The following is a 25,810-nucleotide window of genomic DNA, read 5'->3' as shown; positions in this document are numbered from 1 at the left end:
CATGGCACTGTTGGAAATTCCCAACATGCTCCTGTGAAGTAAAAAATTACTGAGTATCAGCTGCTTCCAAAGCCAGATTCCCACTTCCTGGTGAACTCAAGGGCATTATTCCCCCTTCCAGCAGGTCTAACATCACCTCTGATTGCTGGGTACTTGCAAATATTCCTTTCCTCCACCTGACCTACTCCAGACCATGCAGCCTTTTGGAGCATTCCATAATTTCCCAGAAAAGCATGGATTTAAAGCAGAATAGTGCTCCATATCCCACACTGTTCTCCATCCAAGCTTGAGATGTACTTTGATTTTTCTGTTCTCAGAAAAACCCCATTCTCACCTGGCAATAAGACATTCTCACCTTCAGTTAGGACCAATTTCAATAAATTATTGATTTCTGCTTCTCCAGGATACAGGATATTTAAACCAGAGCTAAGAAAAAAATAAAACCATGCATTACTTGATGGATTTAGAAGTGAGCAAAACCATTTCAGTGGACATGTGACAAATGGCACTACACACTCAGCATCTGATGGAACATTTACAAATGTGTGTGTAAAGGCTTAGAAGAGCATTCTCCAGATTTCAACATCAATATTAGGACATAAGCAGCTGTTTTCTCCAGGAATCTCTTGTAATCAATTATATATTATTGTTTAGTTCCTAAAGCTTCTCCAAGAGCTATTTGCTTCTCTCTGGAAAACTCCCCATTCATCATTTGCACACAGGGCAGCACAATCAGTTTGTTAAGAAACAGATGTCAGGAAAAATTATGATGGCTCAGAGAAAACCCCCAAAAACTCTGGTGATGGGGTAAGAGCTGAGGCTTCTCTGTGCTAAGAACAGTGGAAAATACAAGGAAAGGAATAACTACTGCTACAGTTTTGTATTTTTTGGAGACTGGCTCTATAGAAATAGTTTAAGCTACACAGAAGATTCTGGAAGGAACATTTCAGGAACACCTCAGCTTTACAGAAACATTCCAGGTGGAGACTTTTTCCCTCTAACTTGTGATGAACTCTGTCCTTTCTATGTGAATTCCCCCATCGAGATCACAATCACTTCAAAGGAGCACTTCATGCCTGTCTGAAGTGCTGAAATCATTATGCAACTTTGCCATTTCCTTTCCCTTTTCTTTTTCAGTAACAGAAAAGAAAACTGGGATGTTTTTCAGCTTCACACTGTGAGCAGAGATTACTGCAGCTTCCTTCCCTCTGGCTCATGCTGATCCACTCTGATAGAAACCTCAGGAAAAGTTATCACACATTGCCAGCTCCCTTTGAGGGTTCCACTGGCACCAGAATCCCCCAAGGAGGAAACAGGAGGAAGGAAACATCACCCAGTGCCCACCTTGGAGCTGTTTAACAAGGCACTGGAACACACAGGTGTTTACAAGGTATCCATGCAGGTGACAGGAGACACTCCTCCCTGTCACAAAGCACAACCCTGAAAATGCCAGGTAATCCTCCTGAGCCAAACTATTCTTCACTCAGAGTTGCACAGAGCCACAGAGATTTGGAATGTTGTGATTCACACCAAGAAAATGGAGGTTGATCTTCCAAAGATTTTGCTCTCAACCTCTGGCGCACTTCCCACTGGAAAACGCAGGTTCTGTTTGTCCTTGGCACACTGGAGCCAGCATTCCTTGGCCCTGAGGTTTCCATTATCTCCTTTTCAGGAGATACAACCACACTCCTTTTTTCCCCTGGGCCTTCAGTCTCAGAGCATTGCTCAAGTATTATTAACTCCTCCAGTACTATTAACCCTGCTTCTCCTGATGTTCCTTTTGTCCAGAACTCCAGTGTTACCACTGAGATAAGAGCTGCCAACACCAGCTGTGCCTTTCCCTGAACACCACAGCAGCTAAATAAGGAACTCATTCAAGGAAACTTTGCTTGAATTTAGCAACTATTTTATAATAAACATTTAAAAAAATTAAAAGTAAGAAAGTAATTAAAAGTAAGAAATTAATTACTACCTGTTATTTCATTAAGACCAATACTGTATTTCTCTTCTTCCAGAGACACCAACTGTAATTAATTTTATCATGTTCTGTCTTAAAATCCATCACGCTACATTTTCTCATATGAATATAAAATTAAACTATAATGTGAATGTTCATCTCTCACAACATTTCAAAGAAACTAAATTCTAAGTCAAGCTGAACTTGATAAAAGATATTCACCTAATAGCCAGACAAACTTCCTTCTGGATTTCAGAGCAGATCTGATCCCTTGGGGCCATCAGTAACTGCCACAGTAACAGCCCAGACCTTCTGACAATGTCTCTGTTCCTTTCAGTTTGGGGGCTGAAGAAAAATTTAAAAACCACCTAGGAAAAATTAAAAGACAAAAATATTAATATAAACATATAGACATTACTTACATTAACTTGTTTTCTGCAGTCAGTTTCTCAAACTATTTGTGTGGGTCTAGAAACCTGAGAGTCAGAATTTGATTTTGAATCAAAAAATGGAGAAGGTAGAATACAAAGAAAGAAGGATATAACCTCTCTGTGTTTTATTTTAATTGAAAGAGATTTTTCAATTAGGACTCTTAAATTAAACCAAGTTTTTCATTTTTCCATGCGAATTTGGAAGCCCATTTAGGGTTCTGTACCTGGAAGACAACGAGGATGCAGCGGATGATGCAGGTGTCTCCATTGACCATGGCCTTTTCCATAATGTCACAGATGCTGCTCAGGTGATGGGCTTCAATGGGATGCTGCTTGCCCAAAAAATTGCTGATGGGGAGGTTGTTGCTGGCCGCCAGAAGGTTGAGTTGGTGGATGCACATGGCACCAACATGGTGCAGTAACTGGTTAATGACCTCATTTGTGGTTGTTGCATCCCCTGCAAGGAGAAGAGAGTTCAAATGCTGTCTGTAGACACAGACTGGATTATCAGCCTTTGCTTCTAACATGCAATAAATCAACTTCAGGGCATAAAAGGATTACCCAAACCACCTTTTTATTGTGCTGAAGGCAGCAAGAATCTGCAATCTTCCCCATATCTCACTTTGTACTTTTGCCTCTCTTAAATGAAAGCTAAACCATGACCAATATTTACAACTCTTTTCAAGAATTATGTCAGCTTTTAACAGCAAGGCAGTTTCTGTCTGTTCTCTGCCACTCCTCTGTTTCACTCCCCCTTTGTACAAAGTGCTGACTCGTGGGCTCCCCTCACCTTTGGGCTCTGTGATGATGTGACTCACTCCTAGCCTCTGGCACACACAGTGGAATGCCTGGTTCCCAGGATTGCACCACTGATCAATATAATCATTGGAGCACGTCCAGATCATGTTATTCATTGTATCATAACAGGCACCTGAGAGAAGGAAAATATTTCACACATCAATTTAGTAGAAAACCAGACTGAAGCATCTTTATAGGCATCATAAATCCAAACTATTTGCTTTAAAAGTTTATTTAAACCACGGGCATGCAACCCCACCCCACTGCAGAGTTGCTGACTGCAAATTCAAACCCACGTGGATCATTTAGGATGTGAGGGACTGCTATATTCCTTACCAAGCCCTGGCACCAGAGCCCCCCGTCCGAGCGAGCTGCCCGCAGCATCGATGAGATCTGCCCTGCTGGTGAACTGCCCATCCGAGATGTTGAACACCAGGCTGGAGGCAAGAACTACACACAAACACAGCTCCAATCAATTCCTGAGAAGTTTATTGCATTCCAGACAGCCAAGGACTCCCAGTCTGCCACAAACGGCTCTGACTTACTTTTTAAGGAGGACAAAGCGCTGGTGCCCCCGAAGAGTGAGCGCGTGGCCGAGCTGCCCGAGCCCCCCGGGGGTGGCACCAGCATCACCAGGTAGGTCCCACACGTGTAGATTGGGGTCTTCCTCAGCATCTTCAGGGGCAGCCCACAGCTGGTGTTGGCAGCTGCAACGTGCACCAGAGAAAAGTCACAAATTGCTCTTCTGCACAACAAGGCAGAGCTCTGCTCGGGGCTTCGAAGGAATCCGTATTTAGAAGCTTTGTTAAGAAGTTTCTACAGAATTCCAGGATGGTTTGGATCAAGATCATCCCATTCCAACGTCGTGGGCAGGGACACCCCTTCCACCAGACCAGGTTGCTCAGAGCTCCATGAACCTGGCCTTGAGCATTTCCAGGGATGGGGCATCCATCACTTCTCTGTGGCCTCCCAACCTCACACATTCAGCATCAATCCCCACAAGGCTACAAAGAGTTATTAAACTAAAGAAAACAACTTCAAAATAAAATTAATAAAAAAATTAGGTATAACCAAAACTATTAAGAACTGTGTGGTGATAATTACATTGAAAGCACTTGGAGCCAAATTATCTCCTCACAGAGATCACTTGAGATTCACTATGCATTTACTATTTTAAGTTCTCTTGCTTCTCATGAAATGTGGACAATCCCAAATGATCTCCTTGCTGCAACAGCTGATCAACACTTTTTGAGTGCTGACTCAAGAATTAGCCAAGAATAGCCACTTAGTCTCCTTTTTCTGTAGCACTTGAGTTGTTAAATGGCAAAACACAACCTTTAAAATAGCTCTCCAAGCTAACTCCTTGCCAAATTCCCTGGAAGCAGAGCCATTTAATGTATAATTTATTTTTATGGAAATACTTTCAATTGTCTCAAATTGAAGAAAGAAAACTCATGTACTTGTGAAGGATAAAGAGAAGTAATTCAAGATAAACTGAATAAAATCTTCAGATAAATCTAACAAAGCTCCAGATCATCCTGAAAGCCATCAGTGCAGCTCATTCAAGATTCCCTCATTAACTTGGGTTGTTTCCATAAAAGAATACCCAAACATTGTGCAGATGGGCTCAAAAAAGTGCTAAATCAGCTAAGATTTGTAACATTCCAGTGACTGGTGAAGCAATCATTCAATTTTCTAACCTGCAGGCCATTTTTACACCCATTGGTACACATTTTTACCAATTAGAAGCTCAGTTGAGCTGCAAGCAGAGAAATACAACTACCAAATTCCCCAAACTAATTCAATAACGTAATTGGAAAAGGGTGCTTCCCATTTTTCCATCCCTAAACTTTCCTCGCAATCCTAATTTAGCAAAGGAACTGATAATTCCTTTAAGCAAATACTGTGCTGATCTTCCAACTACATAACTGGGGAAACAAGAAAATCAAACACTTTTTTTTTTTTAAAACCTGTCCTAAGAGGTCAGTAATAAGCAGGATGGATGCTGTGTGTGTTAAGCAATGAAAAGTGAAGTGTTTCTGACCTGCCTGGTCCTCCTTGAGGGTGTTGGAGATGGTGGAGCCTGTGAGAGCAGCGAGGGTGGCCGAGGGGGAGGCGCGGTACCGGGACAGGCGGCTCAGCAGCATCTCATTGATGCTCTTGGCAGATTCCCCCTCTTTCCTCATCAGGATAATTCTTTCCTGCAGAGGATTTGCTATACAAATGCCATTTTCTACCTGGTAAAATGGGGGGAGAAAAAAATACTTTAGATGTTGGAATCCATAGGTGAGAGATCACCCAAATTGTATCAGGTAGGAATATGAAGTGAAACTTTGCTGACAGAAGTTCTTGCAAAAACAAAGTTCTGAAAGCAAGACAGGAGTATTTTTTTTGTTTGTGACTTCATGGTTCAGTAAAATAATTTAACAGAAGATATCTAACATATTTGAGATATTTAATAGGGTATCTTCTATTTATGCTTGTTCTTAAAGACAGAACTGCTTGTTGTAAACTTGAGTTTATTTAGGAAACTCTGCTTAAAAATATATAATTATCTTGTATTTTCTTAGTGGTGTTTCACTTGCAAATCATTTGGCTCAATCATTTTTCCAGGCAAAAAGTGTGAGCAATGATTTCTTCAGACCATGATGTTCAGGGGAAGTTTTACTGCAGAATGCATCTCTTAATGAAGATGTGATTTAGAGCGTTAGGGATTTTCCATGAGTTGTACTACTACAGCCTCCCAATTCCAGCTCCACCATCCCACTCCATCCTCCTCTGCTGAGCAGAAATACAGACATAAAAAACACATTTTATGCTACAAGAGAATTCATATTGCTAAATATAATAATCCTCTGGAGATGGAATTGGACAGTCCACCTTCTGTTCTGTTCAGTTATTTCACATAAACCCATTCAGATCACGCCCATAAATATCCAAACCTAATGTGTCAATTTAAAAATGCTGATATTTAATTAAACTGGGTTATGCTACCAACATCAGGCATAGGAAACACACTATTTGCTTACTATAATTTCAAAAATATCCATAAAGACAGAGTGGCCTTTGGGGGTTTTTTCGTTGAGGCTTGCAGGAGACCAAATCCAGTAGAAAAAGGTGCCATCTGAAGAAAGATGTACGGTGGTCATAGTGCTGCCAACTGGGAAGTGATTTACTGGCATTGGGATTATCTGACATACCTATGAGACAGAAAGCATCTTAACAGGTCTGATTTTGCAGTTTGGCCTTACAAGTATGAACAGCATGAAAAAAATATAGAGATCAAATGCAGTTAGTGCAGAAGAGGCTTAATATTGGACTTAATAGTAGCATTACATTGATTTATTACCAACAGCTATTCTGTGATATTTGCCAAATATCCAAACCAGCTCATAGATCTCCAATTTAACCTATCTAAAAATAAAAGGATCATCTCCTCTCTAATGATGGAGAACAAACCCACAGTACCACAAGGAAAATACACATCCTATTGAGTCACCTACTTTCTGCAACTTCTCTCAAACATTGCTTGAAACTTGAGAAGAAAAGGGGACTCTAAACATTCTCAGTGTCAGGAAACACACTGGACATAAATGTGTATATCCATCCTTAAAACCACAGAAGGAAAAACCCCAAAATAAACAAACTACCCCAGTTTTACAAAGGACAACAGTTGTTTATCCACAAATCACAACCAGATCTGAAACAACACCGGAATTTTGGGACAGGGGAAGACAAAGAGGTGCTCAGGAAGAACACATTCTTTATTTAAACCAAAGTCCATTTTGCTGTTGTTTGATTGCTTTAATGGAATATCTTGAGTGGGAAGGGTCCCACAGGGATCATTATCAAACTCTGGCCCTGCACAGACACGCCAACAATCCCACCCTGTGCATCCCTGGGAGCAGTGTCCAAATGCTCCTGGAGCTCTGGCAGCCTTGACCATTCCCTGGGGAGCCCAGGCAGTGTCCCAGTACCTTGTGGAGGAAGAACCTTCCCCTGATACCCAACCTAACCCTGTTCTGACACAGCTCCAGCTGTTCCCCGAGTCCTGTCCCTGCACACAGAGAGCAGAGATCAGAGCTGCCCCTCCTGAGGAAGCTGTGGATTGGGCTGAGGTCTCCCCTCAGTCTCCTCCAGGCTGAACAAACACTACCAGTACCCCATAACATAGAACAGTGTAATTATAGATAAATACATATACTTATATATAAGACACACTGAAACAGTAACATCTCTACCATAACTTACACATTCACCACACAGTCACTTCAAGGTGGGGTTAGAAAAACACGGTTTCACAAAACAAGAAACTTCAAAGATGAAACCAATTAAAGCTAAAATGTGTGTGATTGATTCAGCCTGCTTTTGCTCCTGTCCCCTTTACCTGCAGGGTATGTTGATCCACGAGCTGGAACAGGTAGTGGGGTTTGCTATCAAAGGACACGGGCCGATGCAGGAGTTTGCCGTTGCCAAAAGCCACCCAGCCCGTCTCCAGCTCCTCGTTCCGACAGTACACAAACCCCCTGGAAAAAAAACCCACCAGGATGTTCAGACTCCTTCAACCCCGCCCTGCTTCTTTGGGTTTTATTTCAAATAACAACCACAATGCAACCACAGTGTTGAACTTTGACTGAACTTATATTCAAGTCAGCAATTTTTGTTGTGAAAGGCTTTAAGCTGTAAAAAGCCTCATGGTTTTCAAGCAATGAAGAAGCAAGGAGGTACAGTGAGTCACAGCTGCACTAATTACTTAATGAATGACATAATTAGCAAACAAACACTCACAAACTCAGCTATAAATAAGAAGTCACAGAACTGGTCTGTAGTATATCCCTCTCAGCAGAGAATCAACCAACTTACTAGATATTAAAAAATAAAATTGAATCTAAAATTCTGCTGCTGTGGAGGTTGAACTAATGGCCTCCACAGGTCCCTTCCAACATCAACTTATTCTTTAATTTTAGACAAAACACACTCAAGAATTTCAGATGAGAAACCACATCAAAACAGCATTTAATGAAAATTTACATTACAATCTGGAATCACAGACTGGTTTGGGCTGGGAGGGACCTTAGAGATCCCCTCCTTCCAAGCTCCTGGAAGAAGTGTCCCAAAACAGGACCTTTTGGGTTCCAGCAGCTGTGCACAACAGCCAAGACTGAAGTGTCCCTTACCTGAGGGTTCCGTGCAGGCCTGACCCCAGTTTGCTGATTCCCCTGCCCACGGAATTGGTGGTGTACAGGTAGAGCCCATCGGCTGCAAGGCACCGGCCCAGGTCTGCATCTGCAGCAGGAGCAAGGACAGCAGAGAGCACCTCTGTAATAAACATTCCAGCTGGGAATTCTCCCTGGGGGTTACACTCCATGGAAACCACCAGGTGCTCACAGCAGGTCACTACCAACCCTTTTTTTAATAATGAATTTTTTTATTTGGTGCTCTAAGACCTGCTGTAACACAGGCACAGCTCAGCAAAACCAGTGGTTTCTTCCCATCTCCTTCAAGCCTCAGAGGTGCCCAGGTCTCACACAGTGTAAGAGAAAGAAGAATTTAATATTGAGCCTTGATCTCGTTTCTGCCAAACTCTGTGATTCTCCTAAAGCTACTCAGATCCTTCCACCTCTGAACACTTCAATTAAGACAAAATGTATTTGAATCACAGACCAGTAATTACTAATAATCAAGACAGGACACAAGTCTAGCCAATCTATTGAAGTTCACAGGATCTAGCCACTCAGCTTGGGAAGGAAAGGTCCGCTCATTCTGTTGCCTAAACACCTAAAAAGAGATGTCTCCAATAAATCTGCAGGTAGCCTAAAATAACAACTCAGATTTTTAAATTCCTATGGATTGCATTAAATGTCACCAAAGCTTGAACTAATATTGCTAAAACCATGTGAACTCTTATTTATTACAAAAACAGTAAGCAAACAAAACAGTAGAAACTGAGAAGTAATTCAGGAAAAGAAATACAAAAGAAAGCATTAAAAAAAGAACTTCAAACTCAACTGGGTAGAAACAAAAGCAAAGTAGGGAAGAGGGGAAAAAACCCAATGAACTTGTGCTTCTAAAAATAAACTTGCTGTGCCACTGATAGCTGGCTACTGAACACAGCGATACTACACAGGGCAGTGATTATTCTCTAATGAGGGGATAATATCCAAACTCTGTCTGACCCCTCTGAAAAATTCCCACTGGAGTCAGGAAGGGTCACTGGATCAACTGTTTTGGACTGTTTCCCACAACCTGACAGTTTAGATCAGCAGCTGCTCTTCAGCAACGAAAAAGCAACATTTTTTGGGCCCCAACTCTGAAGTTTTACACTCATCTTTAAACAATTCTCAGCCTTAAAGCATCCTGTCCTCCTCTGCTGATAGTGACAAGGATGAAATAATTCACCTTTATTCTCACTGCTGGCACCAGTGTTGGCATCAGGGGCAGGTAACATGTCCTCAAAGCCCCAGGACACGATGTGCTTCCCTCCAAGCAGGCAGGAGGGGGATCCAGGGCCTCCCTCCAAAAGTAACAACCTTTTAAGCAGAAAATAAAATAAAATTTCATAAAGAATAGCGGTAGGAAAAAACAGCTAAATTAAAAGTTAAGACGATGTATTTAAAGTAATTATTCTGTCAGAGTTCATAAGCCATTTAAAAGAATCATCAATATTTAATGAAAAAACAAAACACCCAAAACCCAATCAATGCTTTTAGATTTGATTTTCTAAAGTTCTCTGCACATGACTAAATCTTCCCTAAAGCTTTCAATAACTCTAAAGCCTTTTAGTCACTTTTAAAGACATTCCTCCCTACACACACTTAATATATTTTCAGAGCTGCTGGAGAAGTTTATAAGGAGAAAATTTCTACAAACCTGTAGAGAACATCAGCCACAGGCAGGGACCCCAGCTCAGTCTGTTTCTGTAATAGATGCACTGTATGAACAAAGGTTTTCAGCGACCCTCTAAAAGGACAAGAAAAACATGAATTAAAGATGTCTATTGAAGCCAGACTGAACACACACAACAGCAGCCATGGAGAACACCCAGAACCACAGCCATGATATGGCACCAGCTTCTTTTCTAACTGGCATTTTTTTCCTGAAGGATGCTCATTCTTTGGGGAGGAAGGGTAAGGAGAAAGAGGGGGGCAGGCAGATTGCTGGGGAACCTCTGGCCTAAATTCCACCACCTTTTTTTGGAAGAGGCTAAAGCCCTAGTTGGGAGGCAAAGCAGCAGCCACAAGCTGGGTCATCAACAACAGGTTCATAAAGGCAACCCAGGCACCTCATAGGACACCTCAACCTTGCTCCTGAGGCAGCTCTTCCAAGACTTCTTGTAGCTGATTAATCACATTCAGATCTCCAGTGCAACCCATGGATCTTCCTGGCTGAGCCCAAGTGTGAGCAAGGGCTGCTGCACTCCCACCTGGAGATGCCTTTCCTAACTCAAATAGGAAAGACCAGACTCATCCATTTCTCATCAAGATTCTGACTTCTTTTCATAGAATCATGGAATATCCCGAGTTGGAAAGGACCACAAGGATCATCATCCAGCTCCTGGCCCTGCACAGACACCCCAACAATCCCAGGCTGTCCCTGAGAGCTTTGTCCAAACGCTCCTGGAGCTCTGGCAGCCTCGGGGCCGTGCCCATTCCCTGGGGAGCCTGGGCAGTGCCCAGAACCTTCCCTGATCTCCAGCCTAAACCCCCCTTGCACAGCTCCAGCCGTTCCCTGGGTCCTGTCCCAGAGATCAGTGCTGCCCATGACTGCCCTTCCTGATAAAGTTGTTCCTGAGAAAGCATTGGGATGAGGTCTTCCCTCACAACCCCAAATTTGGAAGATCCAGAAGTCTTTAAAAATCTGTATTTTAGAATTTCTGTTTTAAAGGTCAGGGCCATTTTCTGGAAGATGTGATAGCTTTATTTCCAGGCATTGAAGCCCACCTAAGTAGGAGAACTTGGCTGTGTCTTAGGTCAGTTATGAGCTGCTTTCTCCACAAACAGGAGTGATCAGCTACAGAGGTCCTTGCCCTGCACTTTGCTGAATCCAACCTTTTGGTGTCACATGGTCAGTCAGCTCCCAAACTTCCCTCCTCCACACCCCAATCCCTGTTTTTCCCAGTGACATCTTCAGCTCTTTGCTTTCACTGCTAAACCTCAGCCTGGCGAAAATTGATGCCAAACACATTAAAGCACCTCAATTAATTATTTAAAGCAATATTTACCCTGTTGTTTTATTTTTAGCAGTAAGAAGCACCCAAGATTGCAACTAGGAATGTCAATAATAGTCTCATTTTCAAGGTTTTTTCTTCAATACATGATTTAGATGTTTAAAGGAAAAGTGTGAGGTTTTCAGAGGTGAACAAAGCACAATGGAATATTTCAACTCTCTAAGCAATGCAAGGCAGACTTGCAAAGAAAATAAAAGATCAACCTGAAGTTCAAAAGCTCTACTTGAAATTTAGCTCATCTGCAACAGAACATCCCATATTTCCTGAAAATTGACATCTGGGAAAAAAAAAAGAAATAAGACTGTGTTTATCAAATCCAATTTCTCTGAGGTATGTTCAAGTACATTGCCTTTCAGATAAGGCAGTTGTCAGAACAGAATAATTTGCCACATACCATAAATTTCTCACTGACTTCATTAAAACAAGTGCACTAGAAATTAAGTAGGTTTTATTTGAATAAACCTTTTCCTAAAGCAAATCATGCCACATCCTGGGAACTCCAACGTCTTAAATGAGAGTTAAACTTCACAGACAAGGCTGTGACCTGGAGAAACATTTAAACCAACGTTTCCAAAAGGCTCCTTGTGACTTTAAAGCCATATCCATGGGGCTTTGCAGACATTTTGTATTTCCTCCCCCTCCCTAAGCCCCATCCTCTCAAAATAGTAGGTTTTGATTACAATCAAATACGTCCAATTTGTCTTCAATCACTTGATGCCAAACCCATGCAGGGCAAGGGGTACTTTAACCTACAATGGTTGAACTCCTCACTGGCAACAAAATTAAAAAATACCTCCAGACATTTGAGAGACAACACTGAAATAAAATCTGAAAGGAATTGCCCTGAAAACTGGCAGTTCCACCTTCTCCAGCCAAAGAAAGGTGCAGGACAAAGGGAAAAGGAGACAACTTTTCTATTAGATAAACACATTTGGAACCAGTCCTAGAGCAGCTCACTGCAGTAGAAGCAGCAATGTGCACATGAGACATTGCTAACCCAGATCCTTCTGCTTTTGCATATGCTAAACACATGCAAAAAAGAAATGCTTAGCACTTTCACCCTTTCCAACCCAATATTTAAATATCAGAAAGAGAAAGGCTGGTGCAAACTAAAAATAACTATCACCAGTGCAGTCATATCATTTTTGATTTGTTTCAATGGAAAGAGAAAATGACCACCAACCACAGCATTGCCCAGGGGTGCTGGAGTCACCATCCTGGAAGGGTTCAAAAACCAAGGATGTGGAATTCGGGGATATGGGTAATGGTGAATCATGGCTGGACTTTGGCAAAGTTCCTTAATTCTCTCTATTTTGCCAGTAAACTTTTGTGTGCTCGTGACCGCTTAGAGAACATCTGGTTGGGATTTCACTTTACGCCAAACCTCAAGAACCTCAGCGTAACCCTTGAATTTAAGAATTTCAGGGCGCTACATCCAATCTTAACAATCCCACGATTCTCTGTTATTTCAGTTCCCTTACCTTGCACAAGCCAAGGCAACCAGGGCAGCAGCAGCATTTTCCTTCTGCTTGTAGGGGATGTGCTGGCCGGAGGGCGCCGTGTCCTCGAGCCAGGAGCAGAGCAGGGACTCGATCCCGTTGAGGCAGTCGGCCGGTTCCTTGGTCAGGCTCAGGGGCTGGCAGTCCCGAAGGCAATTGAGCAGCACCTCAGCAGTGATGTTACACAGGGAAGGGTCCGTCCTGCTCTGCGACTGGATCAGCGGGAACACCAGCAGCAGCCCCATGCGGGAGGTGAAGGGAGCCTGCTCCGGCTGCTGTAACAAGCCCTGGCGCTTGAGGAGGGTCAGGGCCTCCTCGTCCCCGGAGCTCTCGCGGTCGTGCTGCTCCTCCAGGGCCAGCTGGCGCTGGGCGTTCCAGAGCCCGCGCAGGGCGTTCAGCCGGTACTCCAGGAGCCGCGCGTACGCGTTGCTCTGGTTGCCGCACACCGAGCGCAAGCGCTCCGCCAGCTCCGTCGGGTTCTTGGTCTCGAAAGTCAGGATCTGGAAAGGGGAAAGTGGGGTGTTTATAGAGGGTTTTAAAGGGGAAAAAAAAAAATAAATCTCATATGGTTGTGGTGTGGTTTTTAGATCAGCTGTTCTCTGCAGTAGATGGAGGGATGTTATTTTTAATTTTTGGGGCCAAAGAACAGGCGAGTGGTGTTGTGTCCATCTCGGGATGAGGAGTGATGGCCATAAACTAAACCACATGGAATCCCATGAACCTCTATCCGTGGAGGATGGCAAAGAACTGGGACAGCTGCCCAGGCAGGGTGTGGAGTCTCTCTCAGGACATGTCACCTGCTCCAGGTGACCCTGCCTTGGCAGGGGTTTGGGCTGGGGGATCTCCAGCAATCCCTTCCCACCCCACTGCCGTGGGACTCTGTGAGCCTGTTATTCCCGAGTCAGCATCCTCACCAAACCCAGGTTTGGGGATTGCTGACGGGGATTTTTAAGCTTTCAATAAACAACAACACAGATTGTAAAGAAAAATACACACATGAAAGAGTAGCTTGGAAAACAAATGCTCCCCTCCTCTGGAGGTTTTTTCTGTAATTGAGGCAATTTTGCTAAAAACTCCAAAAGAACTGCGAGGTTGGAGGGTCCCAGGAGTTTAGAGCCCTTCCATGAAAACGAATAGGTCACTAATATTGTGTAACAAGAACATGCTAGTTCTAGTTTTGGAGCTCTTCAAATAAACAAACCAACCAACCAAACAGTTTATTCCAAATTACCAAGAGTTCTGTTACACTCTCTCCCTCCCCTGTTTTTTTCTGTCTTACATTTTATCATCTTGCACTTAGCTACACTTTTCTCAAAATACTTCAGGTTGCTGCCGTAGTTAAAAACCCTAAAAGTCTCCTCCTCATCATTTCAGACAGAAGAAAGAGGCTTTTTTGGCACTTCTAAATAAAACTGGAAACCAAGCTGGAACAACAGAAAACAAGTAAAGCATGACACACAAATGTATTTATGGTTTAGTACCCAGTCTGGGACTGGAAAACTCAGAGTTTTAAGTAATCTACAGACCACTTTTCTCCTTCCAGCAAACAAGAGTTGAGATCAGCAAAGTCACTGAAGCTGTGGCAAGCTCAAGGAAAGCCATGAGCCAAGCATTTTCTGATACTCTGGATCCAGTGTCCAAAGGGATTTGGTGTCCAAAGGGCTTCTGGCCACACTCCAGAGTGCCTCATCTCATCCACCCTCAAACACAATTTTTGGCCCATCTTTATGCTGTAAAACTGTCCTTCTCTCATTTAATAAAGAAATATAAATGTGGGAAGGGGAACGTGAGAGACAAAGCTGCCATGGGGAATGGCATCCAGGGCTGTTTGTTTTGTGGGGTTTTTTAATTGCAGGCAGCAGTCATAGAGATCATGAAATAAATGTTTCTGGCTAATTGCAGACTCCTGAACAGCTTGTTAAAATGCTGCAGGACAAATCACATCTGCCAGTGCTACACAGCCCTGACTAAAGGCACAGAAACAGCTTTGCAGTAGGACTTTGACCATTAGAGCCAGGAAAAGTTCACTTGAAAGGAATTCACATCATAATTACACTTGAATGTATGCTGTATTGAGCTCCTTATACCTAATAAACCTCCTTTAATTAAGTTCTCCAAGAGATTATGAATATTAATTCCTAAACCACATATTACACATTTAAAATAACCACCTCCTGTTGTGTGTTCTGCTGTCTCAAAAATAAGTTTGTTTCCCATTCTAGATGGAATCACTTTCTACAACAGTTGGCTTTTTATTTTCTTGAACTAAACTCATGGATTCTCCACTAAGTGACAACAAGCTGAAGAAATGGAGGAAAAAGAGAATTAATATTTGCATTTTCAGAGTTAAATGCTAAAAGAAAACAGGTCTGTGGTCTTTGCTAATAACAAAGATACCACCACAAACGACAAGCTGTGATGTACTTGGTGTTGCATGTCTTGCTCCTCAAATCCCACAGATTAACAGAAAAATGAAATATTTGTTGCCTTTGATATGGCTCTACAGCTCTTAGTCTGTCCTGTAGCAATCAGGACGAGTCCGTGTCATCAGTTTTGCTGATGAAAAGCCTTTTCTTGCTGAAGTTTTAGTTTCTCCCTGATTCCACAGTTCCCAATTTGCTTTAAAAGCATGCCTGGTCTGTCTGGGATTGGTAAGAGCATTTTGCCTCAGTCTTTCACAAGGGAAATGAGCACTAATTTGGGTAAATGATACAGGAAATACATCAGCTTCAACAGATTTACAAGATCCTTCCAAAATGGGACTTTGAGACTTTTGATAATGCATCATCTGATTTTCATACACGGCTTATGGAACCAGTGGAAAAAAAATCTTAATTATTCAACACCATCTGAGGGTCTAAGCAGGCATTTGCACTTCCATGAAACGAAAGGGTATTAGAAGAAAGGTGTGAGGTCATCTGCTGTATGGGACACTTCAACAAATTAAATTAAAGGCTGTTTTCCTCAAAAGCCTTTTTAGCAGAGGTCAGTATTCAGAGCTACCTCCAGAAAAGAGCCTGAAGAGCAAATGTTCCAGTGAGGCTGGGACAAACACCCTGGAGCTTCCAGGGTTCAGACTCATCCCAGGGAACAGCTCTGGCTCTCCCTGGGAGCCAAATCCAGTCCTTCCCACCCCAACAGTGCCAGATTCACTTGGCCCCTGCCAGATCCATCAGTGCTTCCCTCTGGATACATTAAAGACTCCACACAGGAATTCCAGCCCTTGCCAGGATATCTCCAGGCAAAGCTTGTCATCTTCCAACTATCTGGAGTCAACACAAGTTAAAATAAAATGCAAGAAAACCCCCATCACGTTATTTCACAAATTCTGATACAAACAACAAAACTAGCAGTGTTTATAAAAGGTAAAATTCCCTTTCCTGCTGCCTCTGGGCAGCCTCAGGATTTACCTGAGCTGCAGCTCTGATTTGGGGCTGATTTCCAGCACCCTTCTGGGGTGCCTCGATATTTCCCTGTGCAACCCCTGGGGAGGTGTCAGGGGCAGAAACCAAACCCAGCCCCACACAAACCTCACTGAACCAGTCCCTGATCCATCACTTCCCAACTCCAAACATTCCTGACTAACAAGGCTTGGACAGAATCAAAGAGGATGAAGAGGATGTAACAAACATCACTTTGCCATAGAACAGGTTGTCCAAGTAGCTACTACTTACACAACACTAAAACCTGTTATTAAATAGTTAAATTGTCACTGTTTTAATTTTACAGTACCTTATCCTTACACATTATTTCCTTGTTTGATCTTTTAAATCAATTTTAGTCAATATTTTAATTAGAAAATGGTAGAGCCAAAGTTCAATCACTCTAATTGGTCCTTGACATCTTCTTCAACATCAAGAAGCACAAAAGGTATCTGATTTTAGATGAACTATGGGGAGGTGTCATCTTTCCCACTGTATCCAATATTTGTCCTTTTGCATCCCACTACATGACCTCACCCAGGTAATTCTTCCCATTAAAGAGGATTTTTGCCAAATCTGCTCCAGAAAGGAGTGGCTGACATTCCCTGTTTTCAGGGCAAAATGTTTCTCTGCTGATAGTAAATACCAGACCAAGTACAATTAACACATACTAATATACATGAAGAGTTTTAGCCTGAGGTTTTATGACCCTATTAAGTAAATTTAAATGTGAGCTGCCACTAAAAGGCAGCTTTCTCCTCTGGCTACAATTCCTGCCCCTTGTCCTCTCACTGGTGCCTGTAGGGGGTGAGTATTTTAATTCTGCTACACAGGGAACTGAGGGGCAATGAAGCTGTGCACAAAGAGGGGTTTTTATCCTGAACTTGCATATTGAAAAGGGAAGCCTCTAAATCTCCCCAACAACATTTAATTCTTTCTCTCCAGAGTTCAACTGGCTGAAGTTCACATCTGAAGATGAAGATGGTGGAACATTTATCAGGATCAATTACATCCCTATACCCCCTTGAGTATTAAACATGGATTATTTCCATATGACAGGAGGTACAAACCAGACAGAAAAACAGAAACAACCTCAAAATTGTAAAATATCTTTAAAAGCAGCATGACAAAATTAAATTTTATTACTCTGACCACCCCATTTCAGGTATAAAGTCATGCCTCTTGTACAGAATTAACAGAGAGGCAGCACCACTTGTTTACTTGGCTCTTTTGTCTCTAGAAACACCAATAAAACAATGTAAAAAGACTAAATTACAAAAAGTATGGATTATTCTGTAAGAGAAAGAGCACAAGTGACAGTTTTAAAGGTACCCTGAAGATTGAAATACACATCCCAACTGAACCTGCTCCATAAACAACCCGGTGTCCTTGTCTCCCACTGTGCTGGGGAACAGCCTTCCTGCTCTTGGCATTTTCTGGGACATCCAGCACGAAGCTGCCTTGGTGCAAAACCCACCTGAATTTCTTCTAAAACATTTCCTAGCCCCTCTCTAAGGCTTTTTCCTTGGTACACCACGTGCCAAATGTATAAATATGTGTGAGCATTTTCTCCCTGATGTTTTAGCAGCTGCTGCCCCTCACACCATGCTTTAGTGTTGCAGTTAAAAACTACAAGTTTTTAACTGGTTGTTCCAATTTTTTCTGCTCCAAGAAATTTTAACCTTATCCTCTTGTTCAAAGCCTCTGCTGAGTCCTGTGTGGAGCAGTGCAGGTTTTTAACTACTCAGCTAAAAGCATAATCTATTTTCTTCTGTGAAAGCACTGGAAATCTCATTGCTCACAAATAAGCACTAAGACACCGCTATCTTTTACAATTTCATCCCAAATAAGTTTTGTAACCATAAAAATTTATGAAATAACCTTTCTATATGAGATGAATTACAGAGAACAAGCAAGCTGTAAATAAATAAAATGCTATAAAGTGTTGTTTCTTTGCTCATTAAAATATTTCTTTGGCTCTTACTCAAGTAGTAGGTGAAAACAGCTGCAAAAGGTAAAGAAAAATCTTTGTAATTTAAGCATCTGAGAGTGCAGATCACTGAATTAATAGGCTGCAATTGGTAACAAGATCTATATTTGGGAAACAGATTTGCAAAATCATCCTTGATAAGTTTCCTAATGTTTCTCTACAAGGTTACCTAAAATACAATTTCAGACTCAAAAGTCAGAGGCACAGTGGTCCATATTAGAGAAGTTTAATAAATTCCAAGTCCTGGCAGAGGAGCCCTGGGGCACTGGAAGGGGATGCACGGGCAGGATGAGGGTGCTCCAAGCCTGCCACACGCCTGGATCAGCAGTTTTCAAGTCAGAGGTCACAAACCCAGGAAGGGTCACCCACTTAGGAAGGAGTCAATTGTTGATCGTGGCATTAGGGACCTTCAGCATGACAGAGGTGACGCTTGTAGATGGCAGAAAGGTCACAAGCAGAAAGGTTTGGGAAGCACTGACCCAGATAATTGCAGGGAACTGCTCTCTCCTTCAGCAATCAGGGAAAAGTGACAAAATGTTTTCTCTGGGCCGGGAGGAAAATGGGTGAAAACTTCCAAGTTTAGCAGAAACCTTCCAGTCTAGATCATTTTATGGCAAACACAAGTCAGTCACAGGACTGGCACATGCTGAGAAAAAAGAACTGGACTTCAGTTCTTCAACCTCTCTGGAGACAGCCAGCCCAGGCCACGCTGGGGGGAAAGAGGAAAGGCCACCACTTTTTCCTTATTTGTTTCATTTTGAATTTTTTTTTTACCTTCCACTCGAATAAAGGTAACTATTTTCAGTGCAGAGCCACACCTGCCCAGTGGCACCTCAGTCCCACAGAACAGACCTCAACAAGAGTCCAAACACCAGATGAGGACAGACATGATCCCAACATCTACTGAAGGAGGAGCTGCACTCCCAGCTCCATGGGAAAACCAGAGGAAGGCTCCCTGCCCATGGCAGGAGGGGATACTGGATCATCTTTAAGGTTCCTTCACCCCAAACCACTCTGGGATTCTGTGGTGACTCTGCAGAGCTGGCAGATCTATCCTCCCTGGGCTGAGGGAGCTCCCCTCCTGCAGACCAGCCCTGACCACGCTCCAGCCTCATTCCAGGGAAGATTCTGTAAGTGCTGCAGTTCCCTTTGGGCCACATTAAGGAGCAGCTCTTCCTCCACTCCATGTCCCTCCTGGGTGGGCACTGACCAGCCAAAATGTCATGGTAACACCTCCAGCTCTGTCACTGAGGGTTGTCTCCAAGAAGCAGAAGACTTTGCTCTTCCAAAGATTTCTCTGTGTGAAAGGTTTTAAAATAAAGGTCCAAAGGCTTCTGTAATCACTGACTAATCCAGGTCTTCCCTGACTAGAGGATTTTAGTAGGAAACCAAGTGCACCAGGAACAGCTGGTTCATGCATATTGTTACAAAATTCTATCAATTTTTTTTAAAAAAGCCCTAATTTTCTGTAAATATGCTGAAACAATCTAAGAAGTTGGTACACATCATCACAGAAAAAATAAAACCAGAGCAAAAACCTCCACACCCTTTAGAACTCAACATACTCCTAGAACAAACTGAAAGATAAGATTAAGGCTCTTGTAACATACCACTAAAGTATATATGTATAAATACAAATGTATACAAATACACAAAAATATAAAATCAAAGCCGCATGGGAGTCAAAGTAACAAAAGAATAAGTTTTCATAAGCCTTTCTTGGCATAACACCAGCGCTGTAACCTTTTTTCCTCTGCTTTTCTTTTTATAAATAGACAGAACCTTTGAGCAGAAGGACAAAGGAAACACATCCAAACACACTGACATTAGTCACCAATATGCTCTTTAAATGGATATTTAGGCAAAACAGATCAGAATGATACTTTCCCACCCAAAAAAATATCCATTAGAGTATTAAACATTATACATTTTTAATTAAGCACTTCAGCTCCAAAATTCAGCCAGGCTTCTGACCACCACTGATGAAGCACAAGAAGTGAATTAAAGAAGTTTCCTAATCAAAAGCAGCAGCTGCAGCATCTCCTACCCTTGGCCAATAGCACATCCCAAGAGATTTCTGTTTGGACCATTTTCAAAGATATTTATTACACTGCAAGTAGGAGTAGAAAGAGTGTAAATGAGCTCTTGTGTAGCAGTCGATTGCATGGCCACACGTCAATCAGATGTGTGCACCTATTTCCACAAAATGGCTCCTCAAAGCCATTCCACATCACCAAAGTACCCCTCATTTAAATGAAAACAGCATTAAAAAAAGGCACAGAAAAGTTATGAGCTAAATATTTTACATTTGCATCGTGTGAATTTTCATTTCTTAAAACCTTTCCCCCTCAATACCAAACTCTAAATCAATTTGCAGATATCTGGAAATGAAATTGATCACATGTAATCATCAATTCTATCAGTGGACAGAAATAAAAGGCTTTCATAAGCTGTGACTTAACAATAAAGATGAAAATGAATCAAAATGAGTACTTATCAAAAAAAGCACAACAGCAAAAAGTCATATTTAATTATTTATTTAAAAGTTTTGCACTGCAAACATGAACAGGAAAAAAATCTCTGGAGCAGAAAAAAATGAGGCGAATCAGTGGCACTGAATTGCTGCAACTTGTTACAATAAATGTCATAAAACACAGGATACAGTAGCACCAATTCCATTCCTGTCTCTCCCAAACAACTGGAGTTTTAGTACATTCTTAACACTAACAAAAAAATTCTCCAGAGCTGAAGTGCTTGTCAAGTGAAGCTGTGTGTCGAGTTTCAGGCTGGAACACTCTTCTGGCCTGGCTGGCAAGATCTTAAAATAAGCTCTTGTTTGTTTTTTAAAGGATATCCTCCTTCCTTATGATATAACATGAAAAATGCTGCTAGAGCACATTATTTTTCTAGCACAATTTTTAAACTCAATGCTGCTTCTAGAACTATGCCATGGAATCAAAATATTTTCTTGCATCCAAGCTGCACTGAATGCCAGAGCAACTCTGATCACAAAGAAGAATCATTCCATGTTTATACACACAGAGATAAGTCAGCCACCTTAAAAATATCCCTTTTCCTTTTTATGTGATATTTGCCAACATCCATTTCACGGGAGCAGCTGATTTCTCCACACCATTCCCCAGTGTCCCAACACACAGGACGGAAAACGCACGTTCTGCAGAAAATATCTTTCCTTAGATAAGGCTGGGGGAAGTTTCCCCAAAGCCCGTAAAGATTCCACATCACCCAATGAACAAAAATGTTGTCAGGACTGCTCGTGGGGTCCTCTCAGCAACAGCCCAGACAGCAGCTAAAGGCTCACTAAAAGGGGTTTTTCGGCCTAAAATGCCTCGGATCAAACAGAGCCCGGAGGAAAAGCTCCGGTTGGAGCGTCCCCTGTCCGCTCCCAGCGCTCGGCTCCGGTGACAAAGCCCCTGTGTCATTGCGAGCCACATTGCCGGGGAGGAGGGTGGGGTGAAAGAGGAGAAGGGAGGCACACAGGGGGAAAAAAAAAAAAAAATGCAGTCTACCAAATAGATGCAACCTATAATCCGTGACATTCAGTCCTTCAGCGGCTCCTCCTAAGATAAAACAGCTGCACCGCCTGCCTGCAGCCAACACCAGGGGCAGTTCTGGGAAGGTAAAAAGATGGGATGAAAATCTGGGCTGCCCTCCTGGCTCCTTAATCACGATCACTGTCAACAGCTGAATAAAACACCTGAACATGTCGTTGTAAGGCTGATAATTACAAACCGTCTAAAAGTAACAGCAAGAAAACAAAAAACCTTCAATAAAAACAAACGGGCCAAAGGCCACGCTGAAATCCGTGAGTGCGGCTCTGATTTCCAAACCTTACGGATTCAAAAGAAGGAGGACGCACCAATACTTCACCCCCTCCATTTACATCAGCACCTCACCATCCTCCTGCCGAGCTCCACTTTCATTATTATCCGAAATAAATTAAATTGACTCAAGAACGCAGAACGCCTCGACACCGGCTGGCTCCGGACCCCAGGTCCCTCACCCGGCATCCGCACGCAGCATCCTCCATCCCGGCCCCCCATCCTCCCCGAGTCATCCTCCCTGCACCCCCATCTCCCATCCCCCGTCCTCCTCGCCTCAGGCCTCCGCTGCCACCGTGCCCCTCTCCCGAGGGCATCCTCCCCCTCAGCCCCCGGCCCTGCCCCGTCCCCCCCCTCAGCTCCCGCGGCCGCCTCACCTCCAGCTCGGTGTCGCCGGGCTCGGCCACCCCAATGATCTCGCTGGGCAGCTCGGCCAGGTCGGTGACCCGGATCAGCCCGTCGTGCAGGAAGATGGTCTCCTCCTTCACCGACAGCCACTGCGCCGAGTCGGTGGCCGCGGCCGCCGAGGCGGCAGCCGGGGACCCCATGGCGCGGAGAGCGGGGGGGCTCCGCAGGGCTGAGGCGAGGCGGGTCCCGCTACCCGCCCATGGCGGGGGCAGGGCGGGGGCAGGCGCGTCCCCAGCGGCCTGGACGCCGGACAGCCGGGGCGCGGCGGGCAGCAGCGAGGAGCGGCGCGTTGCCACCGCGGCGGCGGCGCTCCGGGGAGCTCCGGGAGCCGCCGTGCCCCCGCCCGCAGCGCCGCGTCCCGCGCCCGCCTCACACACACCGCTGACAGCGCGACGCCATGTTGGGGGCTGAGGCGCGCCCGGCGTGCACCGCGCGGGGAACAATACACCCGGCCCCCTCCCAGCCCGCGGGGCCCCGCCCCGAGCGCCGGGGCCGCCCCCGGCGCCGGAGCTCCGCCCCCGCCGCCCGCCCCGCGTGTGCTCCGCTCGCTGCTTCACCCGCCGCTCGCTGCTTCACCCGCACCGGGCACGGCGGGGAGGGTAGCAACCGCACCGGGAAGAGCGGGTCACCTGCACCGGGCGCAGCGCCGCACCCGCACGCTTCTCTGAGGGGAGCGCTCCCCTCAGAGCTTCACCCCGCTCATATCGCACCTCACCCGCGCCAGGGAGAGCGGGTCGCCCGCACAGCGAGGAGCGCATAAACCGCGCCGGGTGCGCTCCCCTCAGCGCCTCACCCGGGGAGCGGCGCACCCGCCCGGGTGTTCTCCCCTCAGAGCCTTTTCCTAACCCGGGGAGCGGATAAACCGCCCGGGTGTTCTCCCCTCAGAGCCTTTTCCTCACCCGGGAAGCGGCATAAACCACCCGGGTGTTCTCCCCTCAGAGCCTTTTCCTGACCCGGGGAGCGGCATAAACCGCCCGGGTGTTCTCCCCTCAGAGCCTTTTCCTGACCCGGGGAGCGGCATAAACCGCCCGGGTGTTCTCCCCTCAGAGCCTTTTCCTCACCCGGGGAGCGGCATAAACCGCCCGGGTGTTCTCCCCTCAGCCTTTTCCTCACCCGGGAAGCGGCATAAACCGCCCGGGTGTTCTCCCCTCAGCCTTTTCCTCACCCGGGGAGCGGCATAAACTGCCCGGGTGTTCTCCCCTCAGAGCCTTTTCCTAACCCGCCCGGGTGTTCTCCCCTCAGAGCCTTTTCCTCACCCGGGGAGCGGCGCACCCGCCCGGGTGTTCTCCCCTCAGAGCCTTTTCCTAACCCGGGGAGCGGCGTAAACCGCCCGGGTGTTCTCCCCTCAGAGCCTTTTCCTCACCCGCCCGGGTGTTCTCCCCTCAGAGCCTCACCCGCACCGCGGGGCGCTCCCCTCAGGGGTTGCTCCCCTCAGCCCCTAGGGACGGTCCCCTCAGGGCTTCACCTCACTCCCCTGGCACTGCCCCGCCGTCTCACCCTCACGCAATGGCCGCTCCCTCAGCCCTTCACCTCCCTCCAGCCTTTGCCCAAACCGAGAGCTGCTCCCTCAGCGCTGTTCTCCTCAGTTTCCCTGTCAACCCTCTTGGCTTGCTTACTGGGCCGCTCTGAAGCTCCCCATTTCCCTGCAGGGCTGGTTCCTCACGTTCTCTCTTATGGTTGTTTCTGCTCATCCCTATTTCGTCTGTCCCCTCACAGAATGATTTCCTTTTCTCTCTTCCCCTTGCCCCGCTCTGTCGCCACCTCACAGGATTCCTGTCACCTCTCAAGGAGCTTTTCCCAAAGAACTCATAAGCAAGCAGGTATGTCCCTTCAAATCTGGATTTATGGATTTCAAAGGCTGTAAAGCAAAAGGGTTGCGACACCTCAGTATTTGTGGAAAAACGGAGATCCAGAGGAAAACTGATCCTTCTTTCTCAGCCTAATTTCACCCTCAGTCCCCTCAGACCTCGCCCTGAGCCCGTTCAGAGGCACAAAGTGTCACAGGCAGCTGTACCTGGATGTTCAGCAAAGGATGTGCTGCTGAGACAAATCATGTTAATGAGAAAGACGCGGTGATAAATGTTAAATAGTTTTAGTGGATAATTGCTGTGGGGATTCCCATTGCAGTGTCTGCTTTTCATGGAACAGTGACTGTGCACAACTGAGCAGAGATGGAGCTCTATGCATTTATTTACCTGTTTGATCAGATTAAATTATTTAACATATTAGTGCATTATAACAAACGTGCAGTGCTATTATTGCAGGAGCAGCTTATTCAGAGCTGGAGTAAAACGAGATCTACCACCAGTGCTTTATATCCTATTAAATCTGGTTGGGAAGAAGCATATTTTTCCATGTAATGGATGACCACTCAACATAGGACCCACACAAAGCCCTTTTGTAGTCCTGATTCAGCAGTCTGAGCACTCACATCATTGTGTAGCTTGTTTTTGAGGCCAGTTCAGTTGACACAGGGTTCAGGTAAGTTCAAACAAGCAGTAATTTAGAGATCTGTGGGATAGCTCTGTGCACTGTTTGGTAGGACATCCCTGCTATTCATGTGCTGGAGAGTTAGAAGAGTTTCCAGGCTTGGTTTATTCTAGAAATAGATATTATTTGCCTCTGTGCAGCAGTAATTTTTGGACAGGGAGAGTGTGCAGAGCTGCCATCAATAGTTTTTATGAGTGAGAAGCTTCATGGGCATCTGTTATTTTTGGTCAAGATGTGACAGAGAGAACAACGGCTGCAGACTGACCCTGATCCTCCCGTGGGAGCCCTGGGAGGAGTCAGAAGAGAGGGAATGCTGAGATTGGGAGATTTTATGGCAGGTGGGATGTGGCAGCTGAGTTCTGGCAAGGGAGATAAGCCAGGCTCCTGAAGGCTCCTTGAGCAAGGGGAAAACTCCTGGGGTTGGATTAGTCACAGCATTTCATGGGGAGACAGCCACGGGTGTTATTGTTGTGTTCCCAGAGTGGGAGTTTGACATTTTTTTTCATTCATCCACACGTGAGAGGAATAGAGGGAGAGAAACACAAAGTGTTGTGTGTGCATTTCAGTGGGAGTAACACTCCACCAAAAAAACATTCCATCTTTAGATCTTGTGGTACTATCATGGTGCTAGTTGAGTATCTTCCACAAAATCAACACAAACAGCACAGCTGGGAGTCAAATGGGATGTTCCCTTCACAAGCAGGGTGAAGGGGATCAGCAGAAGGGGTTTGCAGTGTTTTCCAGAG

At 44.7% G+C, this 25,810-nt stretch overlaps 1 protein-coding gene across 6 annotated transcripts in view; it reads right to left on the bottom strand.

Annotated features, from left to right (window-relative positions):
- HECTD4 (HECT domain E3 ubiquitin protein ligase 4) overlaps window positions 1-22,871 on the bottom strand; it is a 65,527-nt gene extending 42,656 nt beyond the window's left edge. For 2 of the 6 annotated variants that reach the window (XM_077787227.2, XM_077787228.2), the window contains exons 1-14: window positions 22,544-22,870; window positions 12,895-13,412; window positions 10,057-10,146; window positions 9,586-9,716; window positions 8,364-8,472; window positions 7,574-7,712; window positions 6,216-6,386; window positions 5,231-5,423; window positions 3,732-3,893; window positions 3,523-3,636; window positions 3,179-3,319; window positions 2,613-2,845; window positions 2,180-2,325; window positions 356-426 (exon numbers count right to left, since the gene is read on the bottom strand). In XM_077787227.2, coding sequence (XP_077643353.1) covers window positions 356-426; window positions 2,180-2,325; window positions 2,613-2,845; window positions 3,179-3,319; window positions 3,523-3,636; window positions 3,732-3,893; window positions 5,231-5,423; window positions 6,216-6,386; window positions 7,574-7,712; window positions 8,364-8,472; window positions 9,586-9,716; window positions 10,057-10,146; window positions 12,895-13,412; window positions 22,544-22,714 — 2,389 coding nt within the window. In that variant the 5' untranslated portion in view covers window positions 22,715-22,870. Of the gene's footprint in view, window positions 1-355; window positions 427-2,179; window positions 2,326-2,612; window positions 2,846-3,178; window positions 3,320-3,522; window positions 3,637-3,731; window positions 3,894-5,230; window positions 5,424-6,215; window positions 6,387-7,573; window positions 7,713-8,363; window positions 8,473-9,585; window positions 9,717-10,056; window positions 10,147-12,894; window positions 22,445-22,543 lie in introns of those variants that run through there. The other 4 variants (XM_085593250.1, XM_077787226.2, XM_077787224.2 and 1 more) reach the window with 3 other exon arrangements.
- Between the last annotated feature and the right edge of the window lie 2,939 nt (window positions 22,872-25,810).

The sequence above is a fragment of the Lonchura striata genome, chromosome 15 (genome assembly GCF_050655825.1).
Source record: "Lonchura striata isolate lonStrDom1 chromosome 15, ASM5065582v1, whole genome shotgun sequence".
Classification (NCBI taxonomy): Eukaryota; Metazoa; Chordata; class Aves; order Passeriformes; family Estrildidae; genus Lonchura; species Lonchura striata.
The sequence above is the reverse complement of the archived record's forward strand: the minus strand, read 5'-3'. Positions and strand labels throughout refer to the sequence as shown.